This window comes from Argopecten irradians, chromosome 5 (assembly GCF_041381155.1).
Source record: "Argopecten irradians isolate NY chromosome 5, Ai_NY, whole genome shotgun sequence".
NCBI lineage: Eukaryota > Metazoa > Mollusca > Bivalvia > Pectinida > Pectinidae > Argopecten > Argopecten irradians.
Window position 1 is genome coordinate 22,046,306 of NC_091138.1, and position 23,724 is coordinate 22,070,029.

A 23,724-nucleotide genomic window follows, 5' to 3' on the forward strand; every position below is an offset into this window, starting at 1 on the left:
CAGGGAATGATACTCAGTATCCCAGATGATCCTGACTGTTGATATGACGTAAATATAATAAACTAAACTAAACCCTGTGATTGCAACCAATAAGCTTCAAGTGACGAGGCTGAGGTCCATTTTGGTACAGTTACAAAGTTCAGGGTCGATTTTTTTCCCGTGAACTTTCGCAATTCAAACATGTCATGTTTCTCATAACCATAGGTAATGTTAGCTTATAAACATCGACCGATTATCAAAGAAACCTCAGCAAATGTATTGAATTACATGATAATGTATTATTCGTGCGTGCATTGAAGCCATGCTATTGAGATAAAACTAATAAGATGATTTGTCCATAACTATACACCTGAGTTTGCCACATTTAAGATGACACAAGTGGAACATTGTACTCGTACTGGGCTCGATTGAGAACCACTTAGAGAACGTCGGTACCGATCGTTCAACGATTGTTGCCTTTGTGTACCCATTGAAATCGGCCGCTAGAAGGCACACAATGTCATTTATTTCAAGGTCAAGGGCGACTTTTGTTAGACTTATCTCAACCTTTGAATATACAGTGGAATTAGTCGACACAGAGACACATATATGGCTGTCTGTTGTAGCTAGATCTGTGGTCTGAATATATATATACAGAATGTCAATAACACAGTACATCGTTTAAAAGTAATCTATAACATAAACGTACTGACGTGTATACACGGGATTAAAAGTATTCTGATGTCTATGAGGACAATATTTCGTTTTGTTATAATAAAATGTACATTCTATTTCCCGTGGTTCGAATACGTATCAACAGAAGAAATCCAAGATTATTGGTTTTTTTTTTTTATTTGCCCTCATATTGAAGATTTAATACATAATAATAAAGCGTACATTAAATAACAAAATACAGGTACAAATTACAACACATTAGCTGAGGACAAAATAAATCCATCCTCGGTTAATTAGATAATACTACTACTAATAATAATTAATAAATCAAATTATACAAATAATAGAAAAGGATACGCATTAACCACAAACTCAAAGAAATATAAGACACCTAATATGATAATTTGGAAAAGATCCGTTTCATGTAACTACCTCTAATGTATATGATTATATTACAGTTTACTAAAATTATGTACTATCGTTCATCTTATTTATAAAATATAAAGAACACTCAGTTAACTTCATTCTATCAGTAGAATTCAACTGGAAGTGTAGAGTTCCTCCTAGAAGTATATGAATAGGGTTAAAATCTGGTTCAAAATCCGTACAAACAAGAACAATATTTTTAAGTTATTAATCCTTACGATGCGCCCATGTTTAGCTTAGCTAGCTGAGGGTATTATTTAGCCAAGGATATTCAGTACGATACTTTCTCGTTTTAGTTTGGTGTTCAGTATGATACTTTTAGGGGTAGCTTTTTGAACCAAGAGTTTTCAGTACAGTACTTGTCTGTTAAGTATATTTACTTCTCTGTTTAGATTATTTAGTCATGGATATTCATTACGATACTCCCTCGGTCTAGCTTATTTAGCCAAAGGTGTTCAATACGATACCCTCTATTTAGCTTATTTAGTCAAGGGTATAGTACGATACTCTTTTCGTTTAACGTATTTAGTCAAGATATCTGGCTTATTTAGCCAATTTATTTCAGTAAGATACTCTCTATTCAGTACGATACTCTCATTAGTTAACTTACTTACCGAAAGTTATTCGATACTGTATCAAGCTTAAGGAGAATATCGATTTTACTGAATAGCCTTGGCTAGTACAGTTGGCGAATATTATCTTTGTTTGTTCAATTTATACTGCCAGTTGTTATACTGAAATACAAATTTATTGGATCTGTTGTCGGTACTAGTAAACTCGAGCTCAATTTAAAAAAAAAAAACTATTTAAACGTATGAACGTCAAGTTTCAATTGTCTTCTTATTATATGCATTGTAAATAATCTTTTTCGGTTCATTATAAAAAACGTTTTTAGATAATTTTGCTTACATGCAATGAGATGCAAAATCACGATGTATGGAAGCCCAGTCTGCGTTAGTGCCACTTGGAGTAAAAATATATCTCGTAATTCCGATAAAGTATGCCGTAATTACGACTTAGGTATCTCGTATTTACAACAAAGTTATCTCGTAATTATGACAAAGCTATTCGTAATCATGAGATTTTTGTTAATTCCACGTTGCATTAACAGATTTCCGTAACGATGAGATGTACATATTTGCTGAATACAGCCTCAGTACCAAAATCATGCTGGTATAATATGTTACAACAATTCATTGTAAGCACTAGCAAGTCGTGGATTTTCTGTTATGTGGTTAGTTCTTGTGAAAGATCCAATACGCTTGAAATTGTTCATAATTTATAAGAAACATCAGGATTTATACATTTGTACATATAGATTTATGCCACACACATATGGAGTTATGTCACACATGTATATGGAGTTATGCTACACATATATGGAGTCATGCCACGCACATATGGATTTATTTCATATACATATGGAGTTATGTCACACACATATGGAGTTATGTCACATACGCATGGAGTTATTATGTCATACACTTATGAAGTACATATTGGGATATGTCGCACAAATATAGAGTTATGCTACACATGCACTCATGGAGTTATGCCACATACATATGGAGATACGCATTATGTTGCACGCAAACACTCATATGTTACACATACTATGTATACGGCAACCCTGGTCAATACTAGCCACGATATACCAGAGCCAGAAGTCCTCAAGTTTGATCCCTAGCCAGGGGCGTAGGAACCGGGGGGGGGGGGGGGGGATATAAACAAGTCTTTTTGCCCCCCCCCCCTTTTCGCCGAGTGAAATGTAATAAAAATGCACAATTGAAAGAAAAAAAGGGGTCGTCATGCACATTTTACGTACTTCATTTTAGAAAATTTTCCGCTACACAGCGCGTTTCCTAAAACGTTCAAGCACTTAATGTTCAAACCTTAATAATATAATAAAATTCAATACACACGAACTAAACTATCCATCAAAGGATTATACTATTTCAAAATATGTCTCTTAAAATATTAATTTGTATATATGACTTACTAAGAAAAATAATTTATTATGATTTTGATTTATATAACAATGTGTCTATGGTGTGGATCCGGTATGTTCAGATCGAGCTGGGTTGCATAATGGTATGACGACATTCACAGTTATCATTTCTAAATGCATGTAACTTTAAATTGAAAAATTACCATGTTAAGAAAGTTTTTAAATAATTGAATTACATGGTAAAAATCATCTCAACCATTCCAAATCGTAAAATTTTCCTGGACCCCCAAACACCAAAACCTCGCGCCTTCGGTGCTCGCAAATTCATCAAAATACATGTACATTGTAAAACTCATCTCAGCCTTTCTTATTCGTAATATTTTTCTCCGGAGGGGACCCCGGACCCTCCAAAAAACAAACTCTCGCGCCTTGGCGCTTGCAAATTCATCAAAATGCGTCGTAATATTTTCCGGGGGGGGGGGGATCCCGGACCATCAAACATCTAAACTCTCGAGACTTCGGCGCTGGCACGCTAAGTTGCGTATTCATTAATTTCCTTTTAGCGACGCCACCGTCTATAGATGTGTACAATGATCTAAAAATATAATATGTAGGCCCAATGATATATGAAAAAGTATATATTTATATTATATAAAGTATCTCCTGTGGGTGCGGGGCGCGCGGGGGATCCGGAATAATACTCCATGATTCTTGCAATGAATGCAATGAAATCGCTGTGAACCCTGGAAACTCGATGACGAATATATTGTCAGTTTTCGACATTAAAATGAAAACATTTCAGATCAGAGAAATTGGTTTAGTGTAAACAACTTTTAACCAAATTTCTTAAACATGTTTTGTTTGTTGTCCGGATGTAAATAACCATTTAATATTATTTTACAATGAAATTTATTTTGGTTTTATATTTGTTACATGTACTGTAGAAGTATAATCGTTACTGGATGTCAAACAAAGCGGAGTAACTCTTGTGAAAAAAGTCCCATGTACTCAGTACTTACCAGTTCATAATCCATCCTGGAATCATTGTTGGCTGAACATATAGTCCTACATAATACATGTTTCTGGTCTGTGTAAGAAGTCGGTGACTTCGAATACTTTTTGTCATATAATTTATTATTGCAATCATTTGTTTATTATTGTTTCACGACAGCGCAGACAGCGGGTCAGGTACGGGAACGGCATACGAGACCCATCTTAATTACTGCCCTTTATACGAACTCTTCTGTGTGTCCTTCACTTTCCACAGGACGACCGGTGAAGCTCCGACAATGGCATACGTTTTGAGACAGAGCTCCAAAAGGGTAGATATATGTGGACAATTGATATTTTGGACAACAAATTCTTTTGAAACGAATCTTTCTGTTCTGTAATTATTCTGCATAGGTACAATTGCTTGAAAATACTATGTAATAGATTTGAAATTCTGACCTCAAATTTCATTAGACGTAAACCAGGTTTAAATATGTATGATTCAAGCTTTAAATTTCCTGGCATTATAAAGTGAATTGAATATTATCCAAACACGTGAAATTTTATTCCTATTTATTATCCTTCATTTCATGTTTTGATATTTTCCCCAAATCTTTCGGCTAGTCTCATTTTCCCAAGTTCAAAACCTCATTCCCAAAGTAGTGAAAAAAGTCCTGCTCTCAAAAAGATACTTTTAAGACCACTGATGTTGTTGTTTGAAGACATGATTTCATATATTTTATTTGAAAATAGTAAACTTGCCAATTCAATATGCATTTTAGGTTAAAATAAATGTATAGAATTGTGAACTGTTTGAACATTGACTTTTTCTAAACGCTGGTCAGTTAGTACTCCAACAATGTTAGAGGTATAGCACGACGAGACACTTTTGGAACATTACGTCGTGTCTAACCTCTAACTTCCGATAGGCCATTTACCCGATGCTGAGGGTAACATTTTCAAAGTTTGGATTGTGACAATATAAAACGTTTAAATCATATTTAAATCGTCATCAATGTCAAAAACCTACCTCTTTTTCATAAATCAACAATTTTTTTGACAAAATCAGCCGTAAAATCCATTTAAAACAAATATTTACATCTCCTAACGTAAACTTTCATGACCCAGACAAAACTTCATGATGAAAGCGATCCGCCCGGTAAATAGAAAAAACGAATTGCAAAGTCCCCAAAACGCTTGATCTGCCTTAACTTTTACTTGCATTCTGCCCGCTTGAATTCACGTTCCGTTTTTTGTAGTAACCAGCCGCCATATTTGAAACTAGGTCAAAATGTTACAGAAGGGATTCGTCATATCTAATCCGCTAAAATACTATTTTATGAGGCCACAAATTATGGGTTTCCTAGATAAATGGGATAATTAATACCTAAACTGTAAGTACACATCAATGTTATCACTGTTAGAGCAAGAAATATTGATATTATTGCACTTTTCCTTCCGCCTTCATCTGACGTCGGAAGCTGCATCAAAGAAATAGGCCTTCGGAAATGAGAGTCTACAGTCAGCAAAATAACGTCCGATAAAAAAACGGCTGACTAGTCGACTCTCATGTTATGGGAGTAGTCAGTTAGCTACAGTCTACAACTTAATTACATATTACTCTATAATATGGCCCTGCGGGTAGGGTGTCAAAATTATAACTGTTGCACTTATTGCATGATTGTAAAGGGTACATCTCTTCTTCCTAACACCTCCCTTGACACTGCCTCACTTTTGGCCTTCAGTAGAGCGCTCGCCCCTGTGATGAAGGCATGCTTCCAAGGGATATCATTATAAAAAGTGCAGCAGTTCCTCTATTACAAGAAGACACAACACAAATATACCAAAATCTCCCAAAACATGCACCACTCATGTTCACACGCATTTGCAACACACCACATACTTGGGAGGGAGTAAGTCCTTGAATGACCCTGGCTGTTTATAGGACATATAAAACAAATGATACTCAATATTGCTATGATAACAGAATTTAACCAAAAATATTCACATTTAATACTGGTCACATTAAAACTTTACAAAATTGATATAAGTTCCCACAATATTATGTTGCCAAAATCTGCTGTTGATTAAGTCTTAAAGGCAATATATATAATTAACAATTTTAATTTTATACATTTGTCTAATAGTGCTTACCTGTTTCAGGATTTAATATGGTATGTGTTGTCATGATTTTAAAATCTTGTGTTTGATTTCAGGCCTTTGGCCTTTTTGGACAAGCAAGATTTATTCACACATCACCAGCAGCTTCACAGGTAAAACAAATAAAGTTAAAATTTCCTCACACTTCAACTTTCAATATTTAAGTCTGTTAAAGTTATGTGTGTCATAACTGGGCGAAAATTTGAGAATTCTAATTTTTTTCTTCAGTTATCCTCACTTTTTTAAGCAGTGAAAATATTTCAAAATACAAAAATGTTTGATGCCTTATAATAAGTTGCAACACAGAATGTTTGCACTGGAATGTTTCCTGTTTTTATTCTTAATAATAATATGTATGTTTAGATGAAAACATATCTGCAGAAGTTACATTAAAATTACTGATTAAAGACACTCCACCACTGACACATTATAAATGATACTCATCATTTGAACAATGATTGGTATTAAATTGTGTGTATATATGTCTAATTAACACAAAAAGTAATATAAGATGAATCATTGATTTTACTTATGATGTATGCACTATCAGCACAATTTATTTCATATAGGATATAGATATAGTGCTATGGAATCTTTTCAGAATGCTATAAATTATTTTTGATATTTTTATCTTGAAGTAAAATTAGAAGTTCATATTTTTCAATGGTGGTAATGGTGTTGAGTAAGTAACTTTTGTAACCAAAGAAAAAATACTAATTTTTCTGCTCCTGTTTTTAATAGAGGAAAAATACCATTTGTCAGCGGTGGAGCATCTTTAACACTATAAAATATGAGATTTTAATATAATGACTTATAACTTGGCTTCATGGTTTGACCGTATGTACTCATTTCACTGCAATGTAGATGTACATGTATATAATGATTTTTGGCAGAATGGTCCAAATTACATTGGACATTACGGCACATATACCCTTTACAGGTCTAGTCATTTGTGATATTTATAAAAAAAAACATATCTGCTGCTTTAATGACATGAAATCTTAGATAATTATAAGGTTTTTGTCTAAATTGTATTGTTACAGGTTGCGATGAGCAAGTTCGAGCAAGACAAATTCATTGATTATGACAAAATGGATTTCAATATGAATACAGTAAAAACAAGGTAAGTGTTTTTGTATTGCCTGCAAACATAATTCACAAAGACAATACTATGACATAACTTTTCCAGCGGCGGCTTATTCGTCAACATTTCACTTTAAAGTTTTGCGTTTAGCGCTGTTTCTCAAACTTTAAACACAGCTAATGACATCATTATCACCTCAATACACCTAATTGTTACAGGATTCATTTCAGGGTGTAGGATTCATGCAAACCAACACATGAATGAAATATTCTGTATAAACACACCCTGACACATATTTAAATTCAATTTAGAAAAATTTAATCAGACTTATGCATACTTGCCAATTTTCCCGATTCTGTCGGGAAATTTCTTATTTCAGACTCCCTATCCCGTTTCCCGATCGTATTCTTCAAAAAGACAGTAATCTCCCGATTTTGAAAGTCGACCTATCAAAACCCAGTATGGAACCCCTAATACTTGTCCGCTAAGCACATGTTCAGTTAGTTGTCCGCTAATGACCTGTTCACTGGAACCTAACGATACCTGACACTTAATTTACTGTAGGTATGACAATACCCCAGCTAATAAAAACACATTAATTTTAACCCAATGAGGCTCTGTTATCGATAAAGCAAAGCAGTCGGCTGTCGAGGGAAAGGTCAGTCATGGTTATGTTAACGCTTTATGGCTTCCCATTCAAGTTCTTTGAAGTTAACTGCATAATCGACAGTGATTTACACGGGGGAATTTTGGACAGAGAAAACATAAATAATGCCAATTAAAACAGACTGATCTGATACAGATTTGCTGGTCATCTAATGGGGTCAGTGGATTGTTTGTAGATGAGATAAAAGTGAACAGTATCTGTTTAATTTAAAAAATTTATGTATGGTCTGTGTAACATTTTTTCCTAGACTAACGATTGTGAGTCCCAATGCAATCACGACAAGCTGTCAATCGTCCGCGTGATGCTAGCTATAGGGCTATGCATGATTCAAAAGAAGCATCATCAATTCTAAATTGATATCAGAGATCACAGATATTTTCCAGTTTTTACTCTTGAGTTGTTTCATCATTTTCTGTTGTGAATTAATTTGATTTTGTGTTCATAAAGTCAGGATTAAGCACTAAACTTGCATTAGTAATTGGTTAATAATAATAGATACATTGTATGAGATTACTCTGGAATTTGATCTAAAGTTCATGCAGGATTTAATTACATATAAATTTCAAAAAAGAACTGAAATATTTGTACCATTAATATTGTACTATGCAGCTGGATTAACTAATCCCATGTATATGTATTTAATATCTAATAAAAAAAAATCAATTTATAAAATAAATTGGACCATGGACCATAATTACAACTGATTCTTTAATAAAATGATACAATTTTTTAGTTAAATTGTTTTGACTGCTTAATTTCTAGCTTATATTTGGCAGACTAATATTTTCAAATAAAAAGATAGTACAGAACAACATATATATTTGCATACACTGAATTAGATAGAAAAAAGAAACAAAAATGTTTTCTTTAATAATTGATATTATCTCCCCTTGATTTATGCTAAATTTGTACCGCGCACGACGCATGATTTGGTTGGAAAATGTCGTTCATGCACTTTCTACCCCATGAGAAGTTGGCAAGTATGCTAATGGAATGTACTGTTTCAAAATTCATTTCAGCCTGTGATATTAGATACTGTAGGACATTATTCTATCAAATCTTTTCAGATGCTGTATGACATAATTATGCTGCATTTTGCTTTTCCTTCATTTTGTTTTACTTTCAGGTGTTTTTAAATACTCCTTTATAGTTATGTAATAAATAAACAGTGTGGTACGGGCGATACTTATGATTATGTGTAATTCTTGTTATACTGTGTATGATTAAGATAGACAAATTTATAGCTGTACTTACGATTTAACTTGAACTATAGATATTTACAATAATTTCATTTGCCTGAGATGAAGAAAATGTTTTATGAATTAAAGCAAGAAAAACGTGAAAAATATAATTTAAAAAAAAAATGTATATATTTCAACATGAATTTGTGACCATCTTATTTCTTTTTTTTTTTAGACTTGGTCGTCCCCTCACACTCTCTGAAAAAATCCTCTACAGTCATTTGGATGACCCCAAAAATGAGGTATGTCTAGAAATTAAAATTTGAGGGAAATAATGTAATTTAGTATTTGCCCTTGATATTTTTAAACTTCTTTGTAACCATTGCATCTACAGATGATCTAATGAATACTTTTTAGATAAATATGAACAACATTATAAATATTTTGAACAAATACACCTCTTATGTAGGTGATGCAATTTTATGCAATTTTACCAATTTTTAGGTGATGCAAAGGATCTTATACAGTTTTTGATCCTTTACATATGCTGCCCAGCAAAAGGTGACTAAATTTGGGACTTTTCTTCTTTGCCAACACACCGAGAAGAAAGGCGACTAAATTTGCATCCTATACCAATGCACACTATATATAAATTTCGCCATCCATTTGACGTCACACGTGGTACACTTTCCAGTCATCGCTCGTATTTTAGCTTTCTGCCGAACAGCATGGATACATTTTTGTAGATCCAGCCTTCGGCTGCCATTTGCCGAAGGGTAAATTGCGCTCCATTGTGCTGTATAGTTTAATATTTGTCCACTTTGTCACGCATTACTGTTCCTATCCTATTATGTAATCGTGTTCGTTTTGTTTGTCTTGATAAAGGGGCAGATCGCCTCGAAAATTTGACAATTTTGTTTTGTCCACACGGTTGGAATTACGTCCTTGTCCTTTATTTTGTAGGTGATAGAGAGAGGTGAAAGCTACTTGAAACTTCGTCCAGACCGAGTGGCTATGCAGGATGCCACAGCACAGGTATGGCTGAGTTCAATCTCCTGTCATGAATCAGCATTTAAGTTTTCCACTGATAAATTACTCAGATTTCTAGTTATTCTGCCGAAAGAAGATGTATCAGATTTTGTCCAGAATGCTTCAGCAGAGTGTTTTTATCTGATCTATCATCCTTTGATGGAGGGTCGGTCCTAGTTATAAAGTGGACAGATTGTTTATATCCATCCCATAACATCACTGTGGTCAAAACTGATCTCATCAGATTTTGATTGCCAATTTTCATAAGAATAAATGGCAAATTTATAAATGTCCTTATCTATTTAAAAGAAAATTCTAATGTGCAAGGCAATTAGGAAAAAGGTCGGACAGGTTTGTTTTGTTGAGGAATTGTTTTGTTGCTGTGATTGAGAAGCAGGTGCTGGTAATATAACCAATAAGTGGTCCAAGCTTGACTATGTATCCATTTCTCCACAGATGGCTATGCTTCAGTTTATATCCAGTTTATATCCAGCTTGACTATGTATCCATTTCTCCACAGATGGCTATGCTTCAGTTTATATCCAGTTTATATCCAGTTTGACTATGTATCCATTTCTCCATAGATGGCTATGCTTCAGTTTATATCCAGTTTATATCCAGTTTGACTATGTATCCATTTCTCCATAGATGGCTATGCTTCAGTTTATATCCAGTTTATATCCAGTTTGACTATGTATCCATTTCTCCACAGATGGCTATGCTTCAGTTTATATCCAGTGGACTACCAAAAGTAGCGGTGCCCTCAACCATCCATTGTGACCATTTAATTGAGGCTCAACAGGGAGGTGACAAAGACTTGTCTCGTGCTAAGGTAACACATCACACATCACTAGTCAGAATTAGCAGGTCCTGTTACGATTGTCTGAGCAAAGTTTACTATTGTAACCAAAAGTGCTATTTTGATATCATGTGACATTTTGACATGTTCATTAAAAGTCTGGTGAATTAATGATTTTATTAACATTTAAATGAACCTAAATTTTAGTACTTTGTACATGTATATTGAATTCATGAACAAGGACTTATCTAACTACGACCTAGCACACAAATGTTATGCTTAGTTTAACATTTTGCTGTGACTTGATTTAACCACATTTTACTGTGTTTGATTGTCTCGTGTAAGTCAATTGATGCTTCTCTACTACAGGATATCAACAAAGAGGTGTATAACTTTCTGTCCTCGGCCGGAGCTAAGTATGGAGTTGGATTTTGGGAACCTGGCAGTGGTATTATCCACCAGGTAAGTTTTGGCACGAGATGTTAGGTATCAAAAGTATATTGAAGAATTATTTCCACATTTATGTCTTTGTTAAATGTTGTTAATGTTGTCACTGTTTTCAAAAGTCAAAAACTAATTTGATGTTGCTCTGAAAATTGTCTTCTTCACATGAAGTAAATAAGGTGTGAGATGTATTGATGGCTATGATGATGGTACATGATACTGTAAACCAAATTTATTTTGTGTCATTTGCTTTCGCGAATTTCGCCATCCAAGAAAATTCACAAAATTTAGCTTTGTGAATTGATGTCTACATTATTCATAGTGAGAATTTCAATTAAAATTTAAAATCTGCGAATGTTAATTTTCACAAATTTGTTTTGAAATGGAAATCACAAAATAGTAGTAGCGACAGAAAGTTGGTTTACAGTATATGTCAGTCTGGTACTGACTAGTGGACGGGCTGTATATCTTACAGCTCCCTGCCCTTCGAAATTAAAGATGTTCACCACTAGTCAGACCTACAGAAACAAATCTGCAGTTTAATGGTGTGGGCTGGCTCAAGTTGCCATGTCCATGTATGACACTGCATACAGACTTATAGTTAGCCAAATACAATATAATGTTGTTTGAATGGTTTAAAATACTTAAATGATAAAAAATGACAACTTTGCATTATAAAAGGTCTAAATGCCCACCCTAAGATTTTTATTATCATGCATATCACTTCATTAAAATGGGTTGATTGATGATCTTAGTCTCGCATATAATGGTTTGATTTTTGTCAAGCATCTTGCATTATTTTTCAACTTTATCATTTTAATATATATACATTACATAATATATGTCAGAATATCAGTCTTACAGTCACTTTGCCATGGAAACATTCATACTTGAGGATGTGGCTGTGGCATAGTGATGTAAGCTGTATGTATGTTTGGCTATGCAGTTGGTGCCATATACTGTGAGTTCAAGGACCAGAAAAGGATACATATTAATTATGTTAGGTAATATGTATCAAGAGGCATCCTTACTACCATATTATTCTGGATATCCTTAGGTGTCTTGAATTTAAGGTGGTAGACGTTTCTTACTTTGATACATGTACAAGTTCACAATGGTTTAACTAAGTGTGTCATGGACATAATTTTTTTGTCCTCTCACAGATTGTACTGGAGAACTATGCCTTCCCTGGCCTGCTACTGATAGGAACAGACAGTCACACACCCAATGGAGGTAGGGCACTATGCTTCTTATTGTAGGAAATAAAAAAACTGCAATCTTCACTGCATCTGACTTAAAATATATCTATTGTTTTTTCTTCAAAAGTAGTCATTCAATTAGCTGCTTGAAGTTGATTAACTTGAGACTGTTTCTAAGATTTGTTATATAATCATCCTACCCATAACAAAATAGATAAACTCATGATCATCTTTGACTTGATGTAATGCACATTAACAAAACAAATTTAAGTTGATATTGAAGAAATTTCAAAGAATGATGTGAAACATCTCCCCTGTTTGTGACTCCTTTTAGTGAATCTTGAATCTAAGATGAATTGTAACTCTTGTTACTCAGTATTAAAAAAAGGTTTGTCCTTTATCAGTATATTGTGACCAGCTTGAGTGTAAGTAGTATACTTTAAAGTTTTCATAAATATTGAATCTCTCTAAACACACAAAACACAGACTTGTATATTGTGGTACATATTGTACTGGGTATTGGTTGCAATTTTATGATTGATCATCAGTTTTATGTAACCAATCGATGATCAATTGAAATCAATTATATTTTTCTTTGGTCCCAATGAAGACTGCATATGTTTTCCAGGAAAATAGTAAAAACTTTCTTCTACATATATTGCCATGCTCATGTTTTCCCAACTAAAATCATTCTCCTCTCAACGTTTACATTACTACGTATGTGTATGCGCTCTTCAATTCATTTAGACGCTTGATATTTGAAATGATATGAGCGGAAACACACAGAAGCGATTGATTACAATAAGTTTTCTACGACATTCTTGCATGTTTTACTGGTCGGCTGATTATACACTTTCGTTTATCATGATGTCCGATAATTCTGACAAAACTCGATTACAGATTTTGTACTCGTTTAATTGGTCAAACACCTCAAACTAACAATACTCAAAGAAATTGAATAATCATAACACCACTGGTGATCATAACTGTTTTTAGGACATTCACAAACAACAATAGAAATCAAACCAAATTGCCTTCTGAATGCTGTACTTACCACTCATTACTGCTGTCTATAGGTGGACTCGGTGGAGCCTGTATCGGTGTAGGAGGAGCTGATGCTGTAGATGTGATGGCTGGCTTACCATGGGAACTCAAATGTCCAAAGGTACATTTTTAAACTCTTTATCATTTTGTTGTGAGTTGATTTCATTATTCTTATGATTTGACATGAAATTTCTTTGGTGCAAGACCTTGGTGCGTGAAAATTCAATATCATTTCAAGATTTATAATAACAAACCGCTATGATGGTCAGCTTAATTATCGTGTGATATTTTTTTACAGGTGATTGGTGTGAAATTGACTGGAAAACTGAATGGCTGGACATCCCCTAAGGATGTTATCCTTAAAGTGGCCGGAATCCTGACGGTCAAGGGTGGTACTGGAGCTATAGTAGAGTACTTCGGACCTGGTGTTGACTCCATTTCATGTACAGGTAGGTAGAAACATACATCTGTCTAACCATATGACAATTAAAATACTGATACATAAATTGCTTCTATCATCATGAATTTTCTTTCTTTTTTAGGTCATCTGACCCGAAGGGTCAGGATGACCTATAGTCATCATGTTTCGTCCGTCGTCGTGCGCCGTCCGCCGTGCGCCGTGCGCCGTCCGCCGTGCGCCGTCCGCCGTGCGTTAACTTTTCACATTTTGAACTTCTTCTCAAGTTTGACCAGTGGGATTGAGCTGAAACTTACCTGAAATGATCCTGAGATGGTCCCGACAAAGTGTTGTTATTTTTCGGGTCGATCCGAAATCCAAGATGGCCGCCACAGCCGCCATCTTGAAAACACATTTTAAACTTCTTCTCAAGTTCTACCGGTGCGATTTGGCTGAAACTTGCATGAAATGATCCTGACATGGTCCCGACAAAGTGTTGTTATTTTTCGGGTCGATCCGAAATTCCAAGATGGCCGCCACAGGCGCCATCTTGAAAACACATTTTGAACTTCTTCTCAAGTTCTACCGGTGCGATTTGGCTGAAACTTGCATGAAATGATCCTGACATGGTCCCGACAAAGTGTTGTTATTTTTCGGGTCGATCCGAAATCCAAGATGGCCGCCACAGCCGCCATCTTGAAAACACATTTTAAACTTCTTCTCAAGTTCTACCGGTGCGATTTGGCTGAAACTTGCATGAAATGATCCTGACATGGTCCCGACAAAGTGTTGTTATTATTCGGGTCGATCCGAAATCCAAGATGGCCGCCACAGGCGCCATCTTGAAAACACATTTTGAACTTCTTCTCAAGTTCTACCAGTGCGATTTCGCTGAAACTTGCATGAAATGATCCTGACATGGTCCCGACAAAGTCTTGTTATTTTTCGGGTCGATCCGAAATCCAAGATGGCCGCCACAGCCGCCATCTTGAAAACACATTTTGAACTTCTTCTCAAGTTCTACCAGTGCGATTTGGCTGAAACTTGCATGAAATGATCCTGACATGGTCCCGACAAAGTGTTGTTATTTTTCGGGTCGATCTGAAATCCAAGATGGCCGCCACAGTCTCCATCTTGAAAACACATTTTGAACTTCTTCTCAAGTTCTACCGGTGCAATTTCGCTGAAACTTGCATGAAATGATCCTGACATGGTCCAGACAAAGTGTTGTTATTTTTCGGGTCAATCCGAAATCCAAGATGGCCGTCACAGCCGCCATCTTGAAAACACATTTTGAACTTATTCTCAAGTTCTACCGAAGGGATTTGGCTGAAACTTGCATGAAATGATCCTGACATGGTCCAGACAAAGTATTGTTACATCTCTGGTTGATCCCAAATCGAAGATGACAACCATGACACTATGTATAATTAAGTTCCTATATTTAAAGGCCCTTGGGCCTCTTGTTTGAAATAAAATTTGTTGAAAGAAATTGAAAATGATCCTGACATGATCCTGACAAAGTGACACCATATATAATTAATTTTACTATTGTCAAGGTAGTCAGATGACCGTTAAGGCCCTTTGGGCCTCTTGTCTTATTTGATATAACTTACCATTTAAATTCTCATGGTGGGATGGAAAGATGTTAAATTCAATCGTTTTAACTAGAAATTAAGTATTAAGATATTCAAATACCCAAGAAGTGTGAGGATGATTTCTGTTTAGGAATGGGAACAATTTGTAACATGGGAGCAGAAATTGGAGCTACAACATCAGTGTTCCCATACAATCACCGCATGCAAGATTACCTCAGAGCTACAAACAGGGGAGGTAAGTAGAGAGGAAATTAAATTAGACTTTCTTTTTCAATATCCCCATAATAAGTTTTCAGGCTGACATATGATGACAATGTGATTTTGATTCAATTTTGATGATATGTGAGCATGGAAAAAGTCATTTTCACCTCAAATTTTTGTTATGGTGATATTTTTAAAAGTAAATTACATAAGTACAATCTTGTTTTACATTTTTAATTTGAATTTGAAATCTTCAATATCATATGCCTACAGTGCAGTAAATGACCTTTATGTAAAATTTGAACACCACAACGTTATTTTTGTGCTGCCATAGATTTGTCAGCTGATGATTGTTGATGTATATTGTAACATATCAGTTTGTACTGTTGATAGATATTGCTGACCTCGCCAACAACTACAAAGGACTCCTGTCTGCTGATTCTAATGCTCATTATGACCAAGTCATTGAAATTAACCTGGATACGGTATATATACTACTACTAAATCAGGCTGCAAAATCTATTTATTTCTAGCTATGTCCATTTTGATAGTTGAAAAGTTGTAATAATATTTGAAAAGATTATATTTCATAGTTGAAGAGTTGTAATAATATTTGAAAAGATTATATATCAAATACAGAAATAAAGATGCAGGCTATATATATACTTGAACTTATTTAGCAATGTAAGAAATGTGACACAAGAGCTTATTGGCTTTGTATCAATAACCTGATAGGAAAACCTTAAGCATTAAAATTAATCTTAATTGTCTTTGAGCATTACCTTTGATGTTCTAAGAAAACTTAAGATCACCGAATCAACTGTAAAATAATTGAACAAGATTTTTTTTGTCATGCTTGCCTCCATATGATACTAAATAGATGTGTTGTTTTGTTATGATTTGGTTCTATCTGTTACAATTTTATCCTCTATGTGTTACAGCTGGAGCCACATGTTAACGGGCCATTTACTCCAGACTTGGCCCATCCCATATCAAAGCTGGGAGATATCGCCAAACAAAACGACTGGCCCAATGAAATCAAAGTGGGTATGTATGGGATTACCAGGATACATTTTGTTCTGCCATCATCATTTCCTGACGTCACATGGCCATATTACAATACATTATTAACATATCAAAATATTACGGTACATGGCAAACTAGTAGACATTAATGGAGTTGATTATCAAAATCATAGGTTTTATCAAATAAAGGAAATGGCAGTTTTGGTGCAGTACAAATCTGGTGTAATTAGTTTGTTTTATGATCAATTTGACATTTCTGTTGTTAGGATTGATTGGCAGTTGTACTAACAGTAGTTACGAGGACATGAGCCGAGCTGCTAGTATTGCTAAACAAGCCCTGGACAAGGGAATCAAAGCCAAGAGTGCTTTCACTATTACTCCTGGATCAGAACAAATCAGGGCCACCATTGAACGTGACGGACAGGTAAAATGTTTGAATTATAAAGGAACTTTGTGGTGTATTTAAGACTAGTAAAATTAATTGTAATGATAGAAAGCATGAAGTATTGATTCTTTATAAAGTATCACTGGCCTTTCTAAGTCACTATATGTCTGTCTGAAAAAAACTTGTGATGTTGCTGTTTCTAGAGATATTAAGGTTTTCATTCAACAATGGCTGATCAACCAGATATAAGATTGATGAACATCATGTTCATGATATATCACAATACATGTCAGACGATGTGATTCCTTCTATAGTAGAACACTCGGGTAAGGATGAAGCTACTACTAGACAAAACAAGATCACGTCTTGATAAAATGGCGAGTTACAAAACATGGTATGAAATCGCAACATCTAGACCAGATCTATCTCTCAAAGTCGTTACAAAAACAGGGTATCACTTGGGTCGGAAATATCTAACCATAGCTACTCATCTGTTTTTGTTATCTCTTTGTGAAAACAGCACGGTGGATTTCATCGGTCTGCTTAAGTTAAACATGACATGTTTGTATTGTTTTGTGATTTATTCATTATTAAGTATATCCACATTTAAGCTTTTTGAGACTTCTTGAATGAAAAACTGAAAAACGATTCAAGATTGTTTCAGAAACGTTTGTGTTATTTCTGCTTCATATGCGTTCAAATAAAATCTTGATACATCATTGAATGTAAAGGTAACGATACATTAGACCTTTCGTAAGGTATTAGATATGTATATACATTGTAACATGACAATACTATCATATAATCTGAAACTTGATATTTGTTTTAATAAACCTGTGCCAGGATTAAAAAAAAAAAAACCAAACAATTCTAACGTCCTACCTGCAATTTTAACGGGTTGTCTATTGGGCATTGGGAAATATTCAAGTATGAACATTTAGAATATGTCATCTTACTTAGTGGCTTATATTTCAATATATTTCAATATATGCAATGCGTCACAAAATGCCATGTTAACACAAATGTTGAAAATTCTCTCAAATGTAATTTTCGGAACGGCAGGTATGTAAACACAAACAAAGCTTTTATCATAACGCTCACATTCATTGGTAATAACTTAATTTTGTATCAATCATTCGTTAATAGTTTATTTTAGTATGAGTTTATTGTTTAGTTGCATCTTAATGTGCAGACTGTCTAGTAAATTCGACTATTATGTTTACATGGTTAGAATTACTTCCTAGCCTCATATTTTCTATTAGAAGTAATTTGTATATATTCGTTTGTTTGGATCTTGTATTTCCCAGAACATACAGTAGATATTACTTCTTAGACCCAAAAATGAAGTCCAGTTATTAGGCAAAAAAAAGGGGGGGTTTTCATTCAACATTCAAAGAGTAAATGAATAATGTCTATTGCAAACAAAATGACACAGTATAGCTATAATGATACATGGCCCTATTAACCTTTTGCTTGTAAATAATAAGTAAGAACAACCATTTGTTCTATGAACACCACCAAACTCACAGTTCAAAAATCGAGTAATTTTTGCTTCACTTTAAATAATGCCAAGCGTGGAGCTATTTTTCACTGACATATTCCTGGTCTTTGGAGTGTTTGTATACTCACTGTATTGCTGTAGGCTGCTGTTCTGAGTGATATTGGAGGTGTTGTGTTGGCCAATGCCTGTGGACCTTGTATCGGACAGTGGGACAGACAGGATGTAAAGAAGGGTGAGAAAAACACCATCGTTACATCATACAACAGGAACTTCACTGGTCGTAACGATGCCAATCCCGCTACACACGCGTTTGTTACTTCTCCTGAGTTAGTTACAGCATTATCCATCGCAGGAGAGCTCAGCTTTAACCCAGAGACAGACAGCCTTACAGCCGCTGATGGTGAGTTAATGTACTTGTGAAAATTAGAGTCTATATCAATATAAATAATGACAGCGAATGTGAATTCCCAATGCTGTTTTGTGATATAAATTTAAATTGTGTATGAATATTTGTTTTGGATTTTATTTCTATCTAAATCAATCAAAGTGAAGAAGAAGAAAGCAATTATGTGAAACTTTTCTATGTTTGTCCACATAATAGCATAATAACTTTTTGAACCACTCTGTGAAAGACATACACTTGCTTAACTTGTGATATTGGTTCTCTAGGTGGTTGATGACTCATCTATTATATTCTTGTATAACAACCAGAAATCTATAAATACAATCTACTTTCAGAGGGAAATTTTCAGCAGATGTTATTGGGTATCCTGTTTGATTGTAACCTGTTTTGGCTTTTAAAAGTTCAGAGCTCTGTAAGATGATTATGAACTTTGTGTTGTTTTTCAGGGTCAAAGTTTAAGTTTGAGAGCCCCTTTGGTGATGAACTGCCATCCAAGGGATTCGACCCTGGTATGGACACTTTCCAGCCTCCACCCGCTGATGGCTCCAACCTCACAGTGGACGTTGACCCAAACAGTAACCGTCTCCAGTTATTATCTCCCTTTGACAAGTGGAACGGCCAGGACTATCTTGATATGCCAATCCTTATCAAGGTAAGACTGTTTACTTCAATAATCCTTACGATAAATGTACAGCACAAGGCAGAACAATACTAGATATTCCAGTAGCAGGTAGTCAAAGAAATACATGGTACTATCTACAGATACTGAAATGCAGGATACCAAACACACTATTGTGAAAAAACAACATCATAGAATAAGATAAAAACCAAGAATTAAAAAAATCATATGACAAAGTTTGCATTGCTAAACCAAAATGGAAATATAGGGAATCAGTTGCTTAAATCCCAAGATTATATTATATTCCCGAACCATTTTTGAAACAATTTCAGGTGAAAGGAAAGTGTACAACTGACCACATCAGTGCTGCCGGTCAGTGGCTTAAATACAGAGGTCACTTGGACAATATCTCCAACAACCTTTTAATAGGGTAAGTATTTCAGATTGTCATGACAATTTGAAAATTGTTTGAATAGGAGTATGATACAGGCATTAAATGACTGTCATTGTTTGTCGAATTTATATCATTGAACATCAATTTAGCTACTATGCTGACCCAGTTGTTATTTACAGCAAGCTCATTCTACTTATTAGGTCACCTTAGACAAAGTCCCAGGCGACCTATTCTAATCACCTTCCGTCGTATGTCGGTAAACAATTTACATTTTTGACTTCTTTTCCACTCATAGATGTGGTAGAATCAAATATTCTTCATAGATAGAAAGGTCTTAAGGTCCTTTACAAAAATTGTGAATTATATGACCCTGGGGTCTCAAATTACCCCCTTGGGAGGGGTTTAATTTTACTATAGATTATGGAAAACACATATTTGAGCATTATTTGGTCAGTCGAAATAGAAAATGAGTCAAATGTTAGAATTATCAGTATTAGATGACCATTGGATCCTATCAAATACACTTCATAGTTGAAAAGGCCTTAAGGCCCTTTACAAAAATTATGAATTATATGACCATAGGGTCTTGCGTTTCCCCCTTGGGAGGGGGTCAAGTATATTATAGTTTATGTTGGAAAAACACCTTTATGAGAATTATTTGCTCAATTTTCTTAGGAAATGAGTCAAACTTGGTTTAGAATTAGAAGCCTGAGATAGTATTATAACATCATATCCATATTGGTCATGGCCTACTTCTAGGGGCAAAATGGCGGGGTCAAAAGGGGTCAGAATGGCTAAAATTTCAAAAATCCTCGGAATTCACAGATTTGATGGAACCAAATACTCTTCATAGATTAAAAAGTCAAATTTATAAAATCACTAGCTAACTTCAAGGGCCTTATGAGCCAATATTTAGTGTTTATATTATATCTTTGTTTAATTTTGTGTCCGAACTCAGGTGACTGTTAAGGCCAATGGGCCTTTTTTATTTTATTATTGTTGTTTTGGCTAATTAATGTTCTATACCCTAAACTGAAGTAAACTGGGATGGTATGGAAAACAAAATGTAATGAGAACTTCTTCAAAGCAAATTATACTCATTTACCGTTTATGATCTTTTCAAGTGAATGATCTTGATTTTCAATGAAATTAAATCAGACAGTGGTTTTGTAAATCGATGATTATTTTGTCTGCAGTTTCTGACAAAAATGTAATCAACGCATTTCTTTCAGTGCCACAAATGTAGAAAATGGTGAAATCAACAGTGTGAAGAACTGCATCACAGGAGAGTACGGAAGTGTACCTGATACTGCTAGATATTACAAGGTCAGTGTGATTATAAAAATAAGGATCATAATTAAATCAAATCGGATTCACCAATGAAAAAAAAAAATAAACAAGTCTTGACCTGATATTGCAAAAGGAATACTAGAAATAAAAATATTTAGATTCTAATGTGTAGCACAAAGGAATAAAATTAGAGAGCTCGTTGTGTAAGAGTTATCTCCCTTCCTGCTTTATTAATCTAACGTTCAGTTCTTGCTAATGGTAGGTCTATATTTCAAAAATTGCAACAAAATATTCCTGAATTCAAAAGTTAATATGGTCCATCAAAAATACTACAACCTCTTTATGATATCATTGCTTTGGTGATTGTCATAATGTCCAGACGGCCTCATGTAGTGAATTTTAATTGTTCAGTTGAAAACTAGTATATAATTTCCTAACTATACTGAAATTAGTGTAGGTTTTTTTTAATTTGCAATAAGGAAATTTACTATGATCTTATCATGCACTATAAGTTATATTGGCATTGTTTTGATACAGGCCCAGAACCTGCCCTGGGTAGTTGTTGGTGATGAGAATTATGGAGAGGGAAGTAGTAGAGAGCACGCTGCCCTGGAGCCACGTCATCTCGGTGGTCGTGCTATCATTGTCAGGAGCTTTGCCCGTATACACGGTAATTTTCTGAAAACCAGTATAGACAATATTAAGTTATCGTCTCTAGAAGGATGAATGGAGTTATTGGTCAATGTTAAATGTTCAGAGTTTAAAACTGGACACATGTTCTGTGAGATTGCATGTACACATCTAACACAGTTTTGTTTCTTCTACCTACTTACCATACTTTCAGCCAATAAATATTGGTGTAACAACAGGTACTCTATAACCTGAGGTGTATTTTAAATTTCTACTTAAATACTTTTATGAACCTTGTTTTTATCTGAAAAATTGTTTCATTTTTTTCAGAAACTAATCTGAAGAAGCAGGGTATGCTTCCCCTAACCTTTGCGGATCCAGCTGATTATGACAAGATTAAACCTGATGACAGAATTTCTCTTGTTGGACTCAAAGATTTAGCACCAGGAAAGGTAAGCTTATGTGGAAAAACGCCATCTTTAAACAGGAGAATTCAGAGCACAAGCTTTTACACTACTGTAAACCAACTTTCTTTTGTGGCAAGTAAATTTCACAGTTTCCATTTAAAAACAGACTTGTTTTTGAATGATGATTCCTATGAATATAGAGGATATAGATATTAATTTGAGGAGATTTACTTGGATTACAAAATCGCACAGGAATGAAAGTTTGTTTACAGTGTCTTTGAAAATTTGATATTTTATGAATGGGAAATCTTTGAAAAATATTTAAGTTTGATGTTGAATTAGTAATTCGATGATGCTGAATGAAATATCTCTAGCTAGATATGAAATTGAATAAATTTTCCTTTCCTTGCAGCAAGTAAACTGTGAAATTAAACATTCTGATGGATCAGTGGATTCTATAAAGTTGAACCAGTCAATGAACGAAGGACAGATCGCATGGTTCAAGGCAGGCAGTGCTCTTAACAGGATGGCGGAGTTAAAATAGAACTAAGTCAATGCATACTCTCCCATTAGTGCTAATTAAATACCAAAGTCATCACCAGGACTTAATTAAGACTGAACATTGATGGCATAATAAATATGATAATGTTGCCATATATATCTATTAAACTTACTGTTGTTCTCCGGATTCACAAAGATGGAATGGATTCTGAAGGAATATCGGAAATTGAATAATAGTTACTGATATAAGTCTAATGAAATAGTCAGGGTTGTTCTGATTTTGTTTTTCTGTGTACATGGAAGTCTCATCTGAATCCTGCTGTGATCAATGTGTTGCGATATTCAGAGCAATGTTAAATGTTAATTTATAAATTTCAACTGCAGTACCATATAACCAGTGGGTTTAGGTTTTGTTAAGAGGAAACTATTAATCAACAACAAACTTTACATGCATGTACACTGTATATTACTTGAGAGAGTTGTTCCCCATTACCTCATTTTCCTCATCAAATGCTTAATTTACAATTAAAACAAAAATATTTTTCATATGATAGATGTGGATATACATGATTTAGTGATTAAAAGCTTTGTGCTATGATTCACATTGTGATAAGTTTTATGATAAGGTAGATTGTATATATAGGTTTGCCATATAGCTTGATGTTTCTTACTGAGTAACAAATTAATTTATAAATTGTCACCACCAAGTCAGTTATAATAAACTGATATATACAAATTTACCGTATGC

General features: G+C 34.5%; 1 protein-coding gene across 1 annotated transcript; it reads left to right on the forward strand.

The window, feature by feature from the left end:
- Nucleotides 1–4,225: 4,225 nt before the first annotated feature.
- On the forward strand, nt 4,226–23,713 carry LOC138323225 (aconitate hydratase, mitochondrial-like). Its single transcript, XM_069267651.1, has 21 exons — nt 4,226–4,350; nt 6,235–6,291; nt 7,222–7,301; nt 9,346–9,412; nt 10,074–10,145; nt 10,852–10,971; nt 11,308–11,400; nt 12,546–12,615; nt 13,658–13,746; nt 13,924–14,074; nt 15,751–15,855; nt 16,215–16,306; nt 16,763–16,868; nt 17,113–17,270; nt 18,874–19,132; nt 19,582–19,787; nt 20,087–20,184; nt 21,381–21,474; nt 21,976–22,108; nt 22,399–22,520; nt 22,888–23,713. Exons 1-21 carry the CDS (start codon nt 4,318–4,320, stop codon nt 23,017–23,019), a joined length of 2,337 nt encoding a protein of 778 aa, XP_069123752.1. The 5' UTR covers nt 4,226–4,317; the 3' UTR covers nt 23,020–23,713.
- The last annotated feature ends 11 nt before the right edge of the window (nt 23,714–23,724 follow it).